Here is a 13301-nt window from a genome sequence, read left to right as displayed (position 1 = left end):
AAGCACTGCTGAGTATCAATACGAACTTCAGGGAACATCAACCAAAAGAAAAAGTTAAACATGTGACGGTAGCCCCGCAAACTACATCTCGGTAAATAATTTCATGGCAGCAGTAATGGTACACGACGACATGCCACTCCATCACCTCGACCGGAATATGCGGTGGGGACACAAACGGGTGGCCTTCGTGAGTTGGTAAAAAGCAATGAGGGCATAAGATATCGAGCCGCGCACCCTAGGTACAGCTGAGATTATCCGAACGTCGTCTGCTTTCATCACGTTCACCTGGATACCGAGGACAGTTTTCTATCTTTATTTCAGGGCTGGATACAAAGAAGTTCACGTACCTTTCCTAACGGAAGCCTCGGAAATCCATGTACGGATATCCGACTTGCTCATCAGCAAAAGCAAGCCTTGGGAGGTTAGTTATGTAGAATCAGCTACGTGCGATATGATCCTGTGAAGTCACCAAAAAATGGAAGTAGGCAGTCCAGACTCAATCTGTGGTAGCAATAATTGTCTGGCAGTTAGAGAGTGATCAAAGTAGCGATGAACGGCAGACACCGCGGGATCCCTGAAGCAAAAGCTCTTCATGACGAGTGGCTGAGGCACTTGTAATCTTAAATAATCAACTCCCAGGATTCTTCAAAATAGACGCCTGTGAGCGCTTCGCATCGATCGACCATCGCACGATGAATTGAAGATGCCAATCAGCCCCCCACCACCATCATCATTGAGTACGCAGTACAGTACCAACAGCATAGGTACAGTGGTCGGGAGAACATGAGATGTGGCGCAACCCACTCAAGCCCTCCGAGGTTACGCCCTTGGGATTCGAAGATTGGAGACATGCGGTATGGAGACACCTTCGCACAGAATCAAAGACGAGAGAAGGCTTGATGCATGCCACTCACGTGAAGTTATGACGACTTCCAGGTACGAGAAATTGAATTTAATGTAAGGCATGATGGACACCACCAATTGAATTGTAGAGCTCTCCGCCTTGTCAGGCCATTACAGGCCTTTTGGTATCCTCTTCTTGGGCTGCTTGCCGTACTCTCATCGTTTCTAATCCTAAGCAGATATGCAATGATGCTGTAAGGTTCTAGATCAGAGATGGCTATAGCAAGCTGGTCACATAAAACCAATATTTGTAACTTACGGAAAGTCGATTTTCAAACTCCTAAGAGCTGTAGGCTATGTTTCAGTTGGGTCGTTCCAATTTCCATTTGACTACTTCAGCCACGACGTTTGAATAGCCGGCGTAGCGAGAGTGTAAAGGGTTAGATTGCGCCTGCATACTAGCCATGAAACCTTTAGTTGCCTAAATAGCGGTAACGTCTGCTGCAAACCTCTCTATGCCCGAAATGAATAGCCGAACTCGGGATTCCGAAAGCACTGGTATGAAGCTTTATTTATTTGGGTGAAGCCTTCTCTACAGGAGAACAACATACTCATTGAAAACCGTGTCCAGTTCCTGGGTGTGCTTGGGCCGATTAATCAACATCGTTTCAACTCCGTTTCTCATGTCAGCGCTGAGCGCGGGCGTAGGAGGCCGCTAGGAGGTCTTTCATTGTCAGGCTAGGGACTTGATGTTTTGGTTTTCAATGAGTTGCGGTGTTTTCGAGGACGTAGTGTACGTATGATAATCTTTCTTGATTAAATTCACCGATGCTCGCATCGAAATGACGTTGGCATTGAAACAAACATAACGCGTGCTCGGCATTGGCGGTGGGCGGGTTCATAGATGTGAATAGTAACCGTACTAAAACACAGTGGGACACACGGTGCGATTTGGCTCTGAAGACGAGAGCAGGACACTATAAAGATGAGGACATGGTCAGCCCAGAAAATCGTACCCTTCCCTCTGTATACCTAGGATACTCATTCACTCTTTACTCGAACATCACCTCATGATGCGCACCTTCCTTATTCTTTTCGCGACGTGTCTCATATCGAGCTCCTCGTCCTCTGCTGCGACCATCAGCGCTGCTGCGAATAGCACTTCTGTCGCGAGTGCCAGCATTGCCGCGAACAGCACTTCTGTAGCGAGTGCCAGCATTGCCGCGAGCACCATTAATGCTACGAGCACCATCGCTAGCTCAGCTGGACCTAGTCCGACCTCGTCTGGAGTGGAAAATAGTACCCTTGACGAGCTGTACGCCCTTGCAGTTGCCGAAGGAGGCCAACTAGTCGTTAGGGCAGGAGGCGACACGATTAATCAGCAGGACTCCTTCGTCCAGGCTTTCCAGCAAAGGTTCCCAGAGATAAACATCACAATGATTGTCGATTTGTCCAAGGCAAAGTTTCCTTGTTACAACCATCCTACGAGCTTATTGATTCATCCATAGTACCACGAAGCGATTATCGACCGCTCATTGAACCAGACTGGCAAGGCCGGAGTAGACGTCGCCCATCTGCAGACCTACCACGATTTCGTGCGATGGAAGAGTGAAGGCCAAGTAAGTAAACTCAGTGGCCAAAGTCTTACTCCGACTGATAACAATTTCAAAGCTCCTCAACTACAAACCGGCTGGATGGGATCAGGTTACCAACGACATCAAAGACTCGGACGGGGCCTTCGTGTAAGTCCACCTATCTCTCCGTATTTCGGACGATCGCTGATGGAAGGGTTTTGATGCAGAGGCATAGCCTACTATCTTTTCACCAACACCTACGCCACTGCAAAAACGACTGCCGCCAATGCACCCAAGAATTTCCTCGATTATCTCAACTCGCAATGGCTGAACAAGATCGTATCCGTATACCCCAATGACGACGATGGTGTCCTTTTCCTGTGATGGTCTTTCTCTAGGCGTTGACCATCGATACTCATGACTTCCCAGGTTCTACAAGATTCAGCAAGCCCATGGTTGGGCGGCTATCAACAACTTCATCGCAATGGGCATCGATTGGGTCCGTGGAAGCGTCACTCCCACGACCGTGCTCCTCTCCTCCGCGGAGCAGGCGGTGACATTCACCACCGCTGCTGGATTCCCCAATTCCACTACCGGAATTGTCGAGCAGCTACCCACAAGCGACCCAAGTGGACTTTCTATCTGGTCCCAGCGCGCTGCAATTTTCCAGACCGCGGCGCACCCCAATGCGGCAAAGCTCTATATGAACTGGGTGCTCTCCGTCGATTACCAGACCGTGCTGGCAACTGGAGGCTGGAGTGTGAGGAACGACGTGCCGCCAAAGGCCGGACTGCAGCGTATGTGTTCGGCTGCTTCGTGAGATTCGGAGTGCTCAGTGGTCATCCCTATAGCTTTGTCCTCCTACGGAAGTTTACTGGATACGACGCCCTTCGATCAATTCATGCTCAACCGCCCCGTTGTCGAACAGTTCCGCTTCCAGATTGAGCAACTAATCGGACTGCCGCAAGGACCTAGCCCCATCAGCCAGCCCGCGTCAGCTTTCAGACAGGTTGGCATATACCAATAATCAATCGATACCAACTTTACTTGGTTTACACCAAATACCTACGAATACCATAAGTATTTATGGGAAGGACTATTCTTGAGAAACTCACATTTCGATTGACCAACCCTGTTTACTTTTTTAACCTCCATTCGGAGATACCGACCCTCATTTTGTTTATTACTGATAAAGATATCCATTTCAATTGCCGTGTCACCTTTTATCGATGCCCAACAAAGAAGATAACACTTAAAAACACTGAGCACAGGAAAACCTATCAGAGAAGCCGGGCCGAGCAACGCGCGAGATAGGACGTACCTTGGAGAAAAAACAAACCAGCAGTGCTGATCCACAACGCATTCAGATAAAAGCAAGCAGATGGCCTCAATACTTGTGCGTAGCTCAGATGTGGTGCCCTTAGATAGGAATGAATGATTAAGAAAAAACTCAAGTCGTTCAACATGGGAGAACGTCGGTGTTGGTTCACGAAAAATCCGGGGCCGAAGCCAGTCACAGAATAATCACTCTTCACAAGATCGCAAACGCGATGCATCAGTCTTCATCTATGGTGGTAACAGGCGAAGTGCGAGGCATTTTCGATGAGTACAAGGATGTGGCTAGAGGAAACATTAGTGACATTACGATGTGGGAACAGCCTTATACCTACCGTCGGATATTGACCTCGTCAACAGCGCCTATCCCAGACTTTAGACAAAATACCATGATTCCAAGTCACTCGTTCAGCCAGTCCATCTCACATTTAGTTAGTGAGATTCCAGTCGGTATTAGAGCCAGAGATAGTAGCAGTGTAGGCAGACTTGGCATGTAGCAACTTCTGCAGCCCATAGAAGAGGCGATGATGGTAGTCAGTTGGCAAGGACCATCGGACCCTGGCAATGGCTCTCCGGCTAAACGGTCCGAATATTTGCGATCATTGCCAAAACCTTCGAATCTACAGTAGGTGTATACATTCATTTTCCTTTGCACTACATATACTCGTTTCCTATCATAATATCAACCACTGACATGAGCAGAGATCTCATGCTCCTGCTTTCCAGTAAGCAATGTCACCGTCGACCACTATTCCGAATGATCAGAACTTAGTTCGCGACTCGAGAAAAAACAACTCACTCTCATAAGGCTTTCCTTGTTGTCTCAGCTTCCCGGCAGCCTTGACAGCGGCTTCGGTTCCATACTCTTTTAAATCGTCGTAAGACATGATTTCACCGCAAACGAATTTGTTTTCGAAATCAGAGCTGGAAAAAGACAACTATCAGAATACGATACCTCGATCAGAGGGAAGGAGAACAGTACTGGATGACACCGGCCGCTTGAGGCGCTTTAATCCCCTTTCGAATAGTCCACGCCCGTACTTCATCAGGACCGCAGGTGAAGTATCGAATGAGCTGAAAACAACATCAGATCGGCGATAATGCACAATGTACACAAGGGATTGAGAAAACCTACATCCAGACTACTATATCCGGCCTGCGTTATCTTAGGCAAGGCGCTCTGTGCTCCGACCTTTTTCTGTTCTTCTTCTTTCTCTTCCGGCGACATGCCGGCCAAACGCTCCTCTAGCGCCACAGAGAAAGGGATTAGGGGATCGCCGGGGTTGTTGGCATCGATCCATGCTTTGATCTTGGGTAGCCTTGAAAGAAACTGTTAGAGTACTCGTGACGGTATCAACTATGAATGACATACCACTTGTTCTTCTTCCGTATATAGTCCCGTTCACTCAGATTGACAAGGTAGGTCACCGACTTCGCGGTGAGTAGTTGCAGGCCGTTGACAACATCGATCTGAAGATTCACCAATCAGATCCGTGAATGTCACAGGACGAAGGAACAGGTCAGATGGAAGATTGATTTCATGGGCATTTGGGGCGTTACTCCCGCCTCGACGAGCTGGGTCGATCGAGCTTCAAGCTCTTTGTCGTCATTCAAAAATTCAAGTAGATGATTATTCACCTATTGAAAAGTTCGTCAGTTACATTCAACAAGCGAGGAAGATGAAGGATCAGAACATGAAAAAATCTCATAAGAATAATGGGGCGTTACTCCCTCTTCGAAGAGCTGGGTTAAATCGAGCACAAGGCTCTTTTTCATCACGAAGAAATAGAAATCTCCGCTGGTTGCATTACTCACCTCTTTGTTGGACCAATCTTGCTTCCGGACGTCTTTTTCATCCACAGTCAGAACCTTCAAAATCTTTTCGACGGTTGCCTAGGCAAAGGTTTTCAGATTATGAGGACTAAAAAGTGCAGAACAATACCCACAATCTCCTCCTTCTTGGCTTTATCAGCTAAACTCGTGCTATTAAGACTTCTTCCTGTTTTTTTCAGGCCCTCCAAGTGCTTTTCCACCCATTCGATGTCTTTCAGCCGCAGTTCGGTTTGGATAATGCTCATGTCTCGTGTAGGGTCCACGTCTCCCTCGACATGCGTAACTTCAGCATCCTCAAAGGCACGGACGACTTGAAAGATACCATCCACGGCCCGGACATGGGACAGGAAAGCATTACCAAGACCTGCACCAGTTGAAGCGCCCTAAGATCGTGAGATACAATCCATTTGAGCTCTGAGATGGTGATAGCACTCACAGCTGTCAACCCAGCGATATCTATACAGGTCAAGAAGGCAGGGACCTTGGATACAGGTTTGTACGTCTCGCATAGCCAGTCAAACCGAGCATCTGGCACCGGAATGCGTGCTTCCTATAATCCGTGATTACGTATTTCCCGATGAGATGGGAAGAGATTCACCTCAGGATTGATAGTCGCATACGGGTAATTCGCCGCGATCGCAAGACCTGGATTCGTGTAACCAACGGAGCCCGATCCACAAAAATCAAGGCATACTGGTGTTTGACAAGGCATTGAAAAAAGTCGATTTTCCTACGTTAGGCACGCCTTGAAGGAAAGGAGTAAATCAGGAGAAGAAAAGACGGATAGTCGAAGGGAACAGACCAGACCTACGATACCAATCTTGAGATTGTTTCCTGGCCGACCCAACAGAGTTTTCTTCTCGGTTGCTGCTTTTTTTGGAGGCATCTTTTTGGCGCAACAAAAGGCAGTTGTGGAAAAATAGGATGTTAAGGGCGGAAGGGGTGGTCGCCGGAATGCTGTTGTAAGTACTCGATCTAGCATCGAAATTTTACCAAAAACGAAAATTATCTGCAGACAGTGATTTTTTTCCCACGAGTTTATGCCAGATTATCACGTGCACATTCGGAAGAGTCCGGAATTAGCCGAGCGCTCTCAATTCTCCCTTTCCTCAATCCTTCATCCTCTCACTCACTGTTCGTAGTCGAAGTACACGTAGAATTTTCTCGCCCGCCCTCCTCCCTAAACATTCTGATTACTTCTTCTTAGTTTCCCAGTACATCTGTAGTTGGCTTAGTTACGAGCACTCTTCAAGTTCGGTGTTACCATTGGTTCCAAACTAACCTCTCTCGCGCGATCCCCGATTCAAGAATTCCCCTCTTTCATCTTCCCCTTTCGAAGATTCGAACATTGACTTCTTTTTTTTTCGTGCACAGATAGTATGGACAAAGGTGGGATTTCACATTCCATAACACACGGAAACATATTATTTCAGCAACAATTTTCACTTGAATTCATCTTCTACACCAACTTTCAGCCACTTGAAGGTGATTCTTGCCGTCCAAGAAGGAATGAAATTGTCGAAAACGCTGCCCAAGGGACAAATTCTGGAAGGAAATAAGTGAGAATTGACCCTCAGCTTCTAAAACTGACTTACGAGGCGTCATGTGTCCGCTGTAGAAAAATTCAACGTCTGCACGTAGTTGTCAGTCTCCTACCTGCGAAGCAAGGCTCATTGACATACAAGTCAATCCACGCTCTGTATGCGTATTTCCGAATACACCGAAGTTCTCGACGGTAAAACTCTCCGGTTCGATAGCCGTTTGGAAGCCCTGAGCTCCTCCCCAAGTCATATTTCTACGAATCATGATCAGTTTCGTTTCCCTTACTATGACAGAGACAATTAATATTACTGAATTGCGATACGAGTCCCTTCAGCAACTAGAATGAAGTCCTACGGAAGTCTGTGTTTAAGAGTGTCTCGACAATCTAGACAATTGATGACTGACTGCAAGTCCATGTATGACGACGGTTCTGACCGATTTCTCGATGACATTCGGAAGCACGCTAAGAGTAGAGGCGACGGAGTTATCGCGCCCGTTGCCTGCGTATACGTTGGTATTCGTACAGACGGTCCATTCTACATGAGGTGCGTGAATGGCATCTTGTACCTGACATTGTGATGACGGTAAAGTGTCTTAGCAAATTCCTGAAAGCAAGAAACTTACGTCCGTCCTTAAATAATGAGTCAACAGAGTGGACTAGAAGAACAAAAATAGAAAGCACCTGTTGAAATAAATGAATTCTTGCGTAGAACGGGGAAAGCCAAGTACACTCCCTGAATAGTTTTCAGAAGGTCGTCGATAATACCAAATAACTTGGAGACTCACAGAGATTGGGGAATGTATCAGAGACTCTGCGATTAGATGATAAGCGTATCCTCGATCCCTGTATCGGTTATATTTACCGATATACATCGAAGACTGGATTCAATCTGTAAAAAAGTCAACGCCGTCCATGCCTACGTTATGCGCGTCTTCATCGAAGAACTTACACACCGACAGCACGCTGTATCGGACTATGAATCCTGCAGCTCGGGTCGACAGTTCCAAGCGTTCCTTCGACAACTCCGGCAGGGAAAGGCAGTTGACCAGCAGGAGGGTATGTAACGAAATTCTCAAGATAGTCAGTATATCCACAAGTGTCGGATATGTTTTGTAGCGTGCTCCAGAATGAACTGTTGAAGGGGAATAGGCTTGCGTGGGCCTGTATGGACGGAATCAAGGTATACGTCCGTTTTTTATCGAGTGTTTAGCAGTCATACCTGTGCAAAGCGGAGAGCCGGAATTTCTTGCTGAACGACACCATATGAAAGAGAAGGGTCAGCAATCGAAATCCCTTTCAAATTCAGGTCGAGTCCAGGATGTTCATAGATCCAATTTGCGATATACGGCACGTCTATCACCAATAAATTGCATGTACTGATTCCTGGAGTAAGTCTCGATGCTTACAGAATCCAGCATACTGTAGGTTAGGTCGTCAACGTATATATCCCCGACAAGAGCTTGAGGTTTACACTCACACTTTCTCCGGAAAGATAAAAGTCTTTTCCCTTGAGTTCGGAAAAGACTTCGAGAAACTGCTCCAGAAAGCCAGTCAGCTGCTCTGCGAGCTCGTCGTCGTTTGTGATGTTCGGGGTGCCTTGGCTAAAGCCAGTCTACGTTCCATATTAGTTTCATTCTCTCCGAGTTCGTGTAGCTTACTCCGACTGGCTGTTCGACCCAAAGAACGTGAGCTAAAGTAGTCCACGAAAATGGATTCCTTGGTAAGCTATCAGTACCTGGATCTCTGGATGTAGATACATGACTTACGGTGTTGGTTCTGCTTGACCCCATGACCAAGCTTCGCGAGAGCAATGTAAGACGGGGAAGCAAGTCAAATCATGGACGGCATACAGATGGGCCCATTCTCTTGGAGGAAACCTTCCAAGGACGAGCATCCAGGGCCGCCTAGCGTAAAATGAGACGCTATTTGAATAGCAAATTTGATCCAACCAACCATTAGTCCAAAACAGTAACTCATTTGTATTCGACGCGTTGCTAGTAGGCCAAAACCTGGAAGAAGCCTGATGCTCCATTGTTATACGTTCAAAGGGACCTCAGAAACGAACCAGAAGAATAATTTTCGAGTCTCGTTTGGGTCAGCAGATATGGGCATCAACCCGGACCAAGACGGTCCAGCGTCAAAATTCACTACGAGGCATTACTGCAAGTATTGGAACCAAGGTGATATAAACAAACCATCAGGAATCGTTGTCCCATCCACAAAGAACTCCTTGGCCTTGGGGTGTTCAAATGATATCGTCGGACTGTCCTGTCGCTTTGGAAGTCCACCTGAGTCTCTGATAGGCCCAAGGAATTCGTGCAGTCGCTCCATTTGCTGCCGCTGGATCTCCATAGCGTCTTCCATGCCTTGCATGGCCCCTCCGATACCTAAAGCATGTGACCATAGAGAGATGAAAGCAACGAGAGATAAAAACTTCATCTCCAACGAAAATGGGGGTGTTGAGTCGGTGGGATGCAGGAACACTCTTTATAACGCCTCAGGCAGACGCTGCACTTTCGGAAATAGTCATATGTCCACTTTTTATACAACAAAGAAGGCTGCACCATATGGATTCACGAACACGGCGTACTATTGGACTTGCGTCATGATTATTATACTGTTTGAATTAAGCTCGGGCGAGCTAAACAGTCATCTGCGGACCGCGGTTAGTAGTTCGTAATGAAGGTAAGTGTGCCATACCGCTAGGCCCCCGTTTCAACCACTCTTTATTACATCGGCTGTAGGTGCAAAGTGGGTTATTTTTACAAATGGTATGTGAACCGCATGCATGGTTTGCGAAGGTGGCAATGTTCTCTCACATGTCGTCATTCCGATGTGCCGTTTGTCTCAACGCGGGCTGCCCGGAGCGCTTATGATCCGCTCGAAATCCTGAAGGAAGATTCATGTAAAGGTCCAATTCATTCGAGGTGCACACCCGTGGTGAATTGTCAAAAAACATATCGGCACAAACAACACTTATTGGATTTTCGATCAGTTACAGTTACAGTTACAGTTGTTACATTTCAAGTTAAATGAGAAACATTCCTGCTTGTATGCGCTTAGGATGGTGGGCTACGCAAGGGAAAGAAATCAGTAAACAAACACACGCTCTGAAATTTCAGAGACTCTTACACTGGAGCAACACTGGTGACAGGCCCAGGCTGAGCCGTGAGAATGGGGAAAGCGGCAGTGGCACACTAACAGAAAATGAAAATCTATTCGTGAAGATGTCGAAACGCCTCACCGCTTGTTCTATGTCATTCATGTCCAACCCAGCAGGCAAGAATGCCTCTAGCGTGACAGGTGGCGGAGGGACTGGGATTACCTCAGAGCAATCCACCATCTGAGATACGTCTTGTCCGAGGACAGCAAGTTTCGACATAGCGGCCTTGAACTGGGTCTGCATCTTTACTTGTTCACCTACGACAATTGTCAAAATGATTGACGCTATTGAGAAACGCAAACAACACATACCGACGAAAGACTGCCAGTCGCAGTTTGTTCTCGAATCTGTGGAAAGATGAAGTTGCATTCAAGCATCAGTAAAAAATTGGACAAACCCCGAGCCAACTAGTAATCGAAATAAGTCGTTGATGATATGTTACATATGCGCCGCGACTTACCGAAGAGTCTGATTGGAGTCGCAGCTCTCCTTCCAGTGGCGACTCAACTTCACCCTGATTACCACCAGTGCTGTCCGAATGAATATCAACAACTAGCCCGCCAAAGGAAAGCAAGGGACGTACCCGGGGAAGAGAGTGCCCCGCAGTTGGACTTCTACGAAGATTTGGGTGTCGAAGGTGAACGGAGTTGAGTCAAATGGAGTGCTAAAGAAAATAAGTAAAGATGAAGGTAAGACACCGCAAGATACACACCCCGGAATCTGCAAAAATCCTTGAGCAAAAAGACGATAATATGTAGATGAATGAACACTACCGTCGGGTCTACGTGATCAGCAGCAGCAACAGTATGCCTAGAGCGGGATGTCAATCGGAGGCGTTGCAGGAATAGAAGGAAAGAATGCCGCACGAAGATAGAAGAGCGATGATTTCAGACGAATTGAAACCTGCGTCGGCAAATCTGGCAATTATGGATGTCACCGTATCGAAAGGCTCGGGAACGAGGAGATCAGGTGAGGGTGCAGTGGCTGGGGGTCGTCCCAACAAGAATTCCAATTGTGGAGCACCTGGACAATTGGACACCCCAACTGCGCCAGCGAACTGGATGCTGATAAATTCTTAAGAATGTCATAGTTTGGAAAGTATTAAATGTCGTACAAGTCTCCTGGAGTAATGTTGTGACGGGCAATAAATGGCTTCTGTTCTTCCACTATTTCGTCTAGATAAAAAATCCATGAATACGAGTTTCAAAGAACTACGATTATTATAATCGTACCGATGCCGATGTTTGCGTGGAAGTTCGTTTCAATATCGGAGAAGATGATGATGGATCCATCAGCACCACCACCGCTGTCCAAGACATCAGGTGTCATTTAAAAGTTAAAAGTAGAAATAGAGCTCACCCTTCAGTAAAAGAAAAGCCGATTGCATCATGGAAGGTCAAACGAAGCGACTCGTGTACCTAAATACCAATGCCGCCCATAATCAGTGAAGGCAAATTGAAGACTAAGAAGAATTCCGACGTCTTCTCCGCACTCTCCTCCATCGAACAGGTTCGCTTGGATGTCGTCCATGACGGGGAATAGTGCACAGCAAGCCTCATTGGTGGCGGTGTGAATACCATCGGCGCATGCCACTCGCTTGGTGAGGGCAGCTAGATAAAGGCCATTAGAGTCATTGCAAGCAGAGAAGGCTAAGCAATACCGTCGGACTGGCGTACAACGGCAAGAGAGAAGAGAACAGCAAGGAGGTGTGCAAAAGCCATGTAGTGTTGACTACTGCAGTGAAGGCTCACCTTGTCCAGCATTTATACGCCTCTCTCATTCCAAAAACAAGACATGAAGACAAAACTGTGAGACGGGCCCGTCCAATAACACGTCGCGTATAACACTTTGCTCACACGCGAGTGATAACTTTGGCACGCTAAAACACACCTGCGCGGTACTGCCAACCAGAGGACAGGATCATGGTCAGAATTGGGAGTACAGGCGCGCCCTCGTGAGATATCTTCATGCATTATCGTGTCCCGTGTCGACGTACAGAGTCTGGGTGGGAAGCACCGTAGATACTCCACAGCGGGTATTGCGCCGAATCAGAGGTATTGTACAATGGATAGAAGGGAAGATGATTCGGTCTCTGCAAGAGTTGAATCGGCGCCACCGAAGCGTCTGGATACCAGGATAATGGGAGGGAAAGTGGGATATACCGAGTAAGCCAACGTCCGGTTCCGGGTTCCTGAGTTGCAATGGCAAGAGCTTGTTGCCGTGGTACGCCAAAAAAACCAATTCTTTTTCACGTTGTTCTCCGTTCCGTGGCGTCATGTTTCTTTCATTTCGTGCCATATCGTTCTGGAACTCAAGCATGTTGTTGTTATACGTATAAAGAATTTGTGTCCCTTTTCAGCCCGTGAAAATGTGCATGTTATCGACTTTGTTCCCCTTCGGGTATTACGGTAGCCCTTTAGCTTGGTGCATCCAAGTCTCCAGTTATTCTGGGCGAAGTAGTTGCCTGCACTCGAAAATGTGGATACTCCCACAGTCTATATTAAGCGAGTCATAGCCTATCGGTGTACATAAGCCAAGTTTAAACTAAACATTTGTCGCAAATCCGCGTGTGAAACCCATATCGACGTTGAGTTCGTAAAGTTCGTACGAATGCAATACAAGCCACGATGTCTTGCCGATCAGAATAGGCCATTCCACATATAACGCATTCCCAGGCATGTTATATAAACGAACAGCTCGGCATCTCTGGCTAGCGCCTGGGGGTCAAACCAAGGAAACGGCTCGCACAATAAAAATTTAGTCAACGGTGAATCTGAAAGCTGTTGGGTTCTACAAACATAGTACAAAATCTGTCGGAGAGTAAATCCTCGGGTCTCGCACTTGCTTTTGTCGCAATAAACCTAGACACATCCATGCCAAGAACTCAGGAGGGTTGAATACCTGCGCTAGAATTTGAAGATGTCAACAATGATCCCGCGAGGAAGCCTGAAACCTGAACCTGGAAGCTTGAGATCACCGTCGCTATTAGACTACAGTGCCAGGATAAATG

General features: G+C 47.0%; 5 protein-coding genes across 5 annotated transcripts; 1 reads left to right on the top strand and 4 right to left on the bottom strand.

The window, feature by feature from the left end:
* Positions 1–1715: 1715 nt before the first annotated feature.
* Positions 1716–3652, top strand: BT62DRAFT_963308 (periplasmic binding protein-like II). Its single transcript, XM_043188678.1, has 6 exons — positions 1716–2300; positions 2352–2462; positions 2515–2585; positions 2645–2797; positions 2847–3214; positions 3269–3652. Exons 1-6 carry the CDS (start codon positions 1914–1916, stop codon positions 3442–3444), a joined length of 1266 nt encoding a protein of 421 aa, XP_043043307.1. The 5' UTR covers positions 1716–1913; the 3' UTR covers positions 3445–3652.
* A 673-nt stretch (positions 3653–4325) lies between these two features.
* On the bottom strand, positions 4326–6471 carry BT62DRAFT_963304 (uncharacterized protein; the record flags this gene model as incomplete). The annotated part of the gene is made up of 11 exons (XM_043188677.1): positions 4326–4500; positions 4552–4676; positions 4735–4826; positions 4888–5071; positions 5125–5222; positions 5568–5645; positions 5699–5968; positions 6022–6135; positions 6184–6230; positions 6280–6330; positions 6393–6471. 11 exons carry the CDS (start codon positions 6469–6471, stop codon positions 4460–4462), a joined length of 1179 nt encoding a protein of 392 aa, XP_043043306.1. The 3' UTR covers positions 4326–4459.
* A 585-nt stretch (positions 6472–7056) lies between these two features.
* On the bottom strand, positions 7057–9567 carry BT62DRAFT_886595 (alpha/beta-hydrolase; the record flags this gene model as incomplete). Its single annotated transcript, XM_043182886.1, has 19 exons — positions 7057–7130; positions 7181–7216; positions 7268–7380; positions 7437–7477; positions 7533–7694; positions 7752–7758; positions 7810–7861; positions 7914–7939; positions 7991–8017; positions 8078–8289; positions 8348–8481; positions 8535–8547; positions 8606–8740; positions 8787–8844; positions 8895–8925; positions 8979–9032; positions 9082–9137; positions 9194–9275; positions 9324–9567. 19 exons carry the CDS (start codon positions 9565–9567, stop codon positions 7057–7059), a joined length of 1557 nt encoding a protein of 518 aa, XP_043043305.1.
* Positions 9568–10093: 526 nt separating this feature from the next.
* Positions 10094–12130, bottom strand: BT62DRAFT_991901 (manganese peroxidase 3). The gene is made up of 15 exons (XM_043190306.1): positions 11952–12130; positions 11771–11901; positions 11651–11709; positions 11524–11597; positions 11406–11466; positions 11158–11355; positions 11065–11101; positions 11004–11011; positions 10875–10955; positions 10752–10821; positions 10689–10698; positions 10603–10638; positions 10373–10548; positions 10261–10325; positions 10094–10200 (listed from the first exon to the last, which is right to left on the bottom strand). The coding sequence occupies exons 1-15, from the start codon at positions 12052–12054 to the stop codon at positions 10188–10190; spliced, it is 1122 nt and encodes a 373-aa protein (XP_043043304.1). The 5' UTR covers positions 12055–12130; the 3' UTR covers positions 10094–10187.
* Positions 12131–12256: 126 nt separating this feature from the next.
* Positions 12257–12970, bottom strand: BT62DRAFT_1002109 (uncharacterized protein; the record flags this gene model as incomplete). The annotated part of the gene is made up of 3 exons (XM_043176814.1): positions 12257–12642; positions 12699–12786; positions 12842–12970. 3 exons carry the CDS (start codon positions 12968–12970, stop codon positions 12257–12259), a joined length of 603 nt encoding a protein of 200 aa, XP_043043303.1.
* Positions 12971–13301: the final 331 nt, after the last annotated feature.

Source organism: Guyanagaster necrorhizus (genome assembly GCF_019112545.1).
Source record: "Guyanagaster necrorhizus MCA 3950 unplaced genomic scaffold BT62scaffold_5, whole genome shotgun sequence".
Taxonomy (NCBI): Eukaryota; Fungi; Basidiomycota; class Agaricomycetes; order Agaricales; family Physalacriaceae; genus Guyanagaster; species Guyanagaster necrorhizus.
Note: the sequence above shows the minus strand (reverse complement) of the source record. Positions and strands in the feature narration are given on the sequence as shown.

What these genes read in the sequence shown, in the direction of transcription:
- BT62DRAFT_963308 (XM_043188678.1), top strand. Translation starts at nt 1,914, where the DNA reads ATGATGCGCACCTTCCTTATTCTTTTCGCGACGTGTCTCATATCGAGC. An exon ending in GACTCGGACGGGGCCTTCGT is followed by an intron (nt 2,586 to 2,644) that starts GTAAGTCCACCT and finishes GTTTTGATGCAG; the next exon opens with AGGCATAGCCTACTATCTTT. An exon ending in GACGATGGTGTCCTTTTCCT is followed by an intron (nt 2,798 to 2,846) that starts GTGATGGTCTTT and finishes ATGACTTCCCAG; the next exon opens with GTTCTACAAGATTCAGCAAG.
- BT62DRAFT_991901 (XM_043190306.1), bottom strand. Translation starts at nt 12,054, where the DNA reads ATGCTGGACAAGGTGAGCCTTCACTGCAGTAGTCAACACTACATGGCT. An exon ending in CCACGCAAACATCGGCATCG is followed by an intron (nt 11,467 to 11,523) that starts GTACGATTATAA and finishes TTTTTTATCTAG; the next exon opens with ACGAAATAGTGGAAGAACAG. An exon ending in AACATTACTCCAGGAGACTT is followed by an intron (nt 11,356 to 11,405) that starts GTACGACATTTA and finishes AGAATTTATCAG; the next exon opens with CATCCAGTTCGCTGGCGCAG.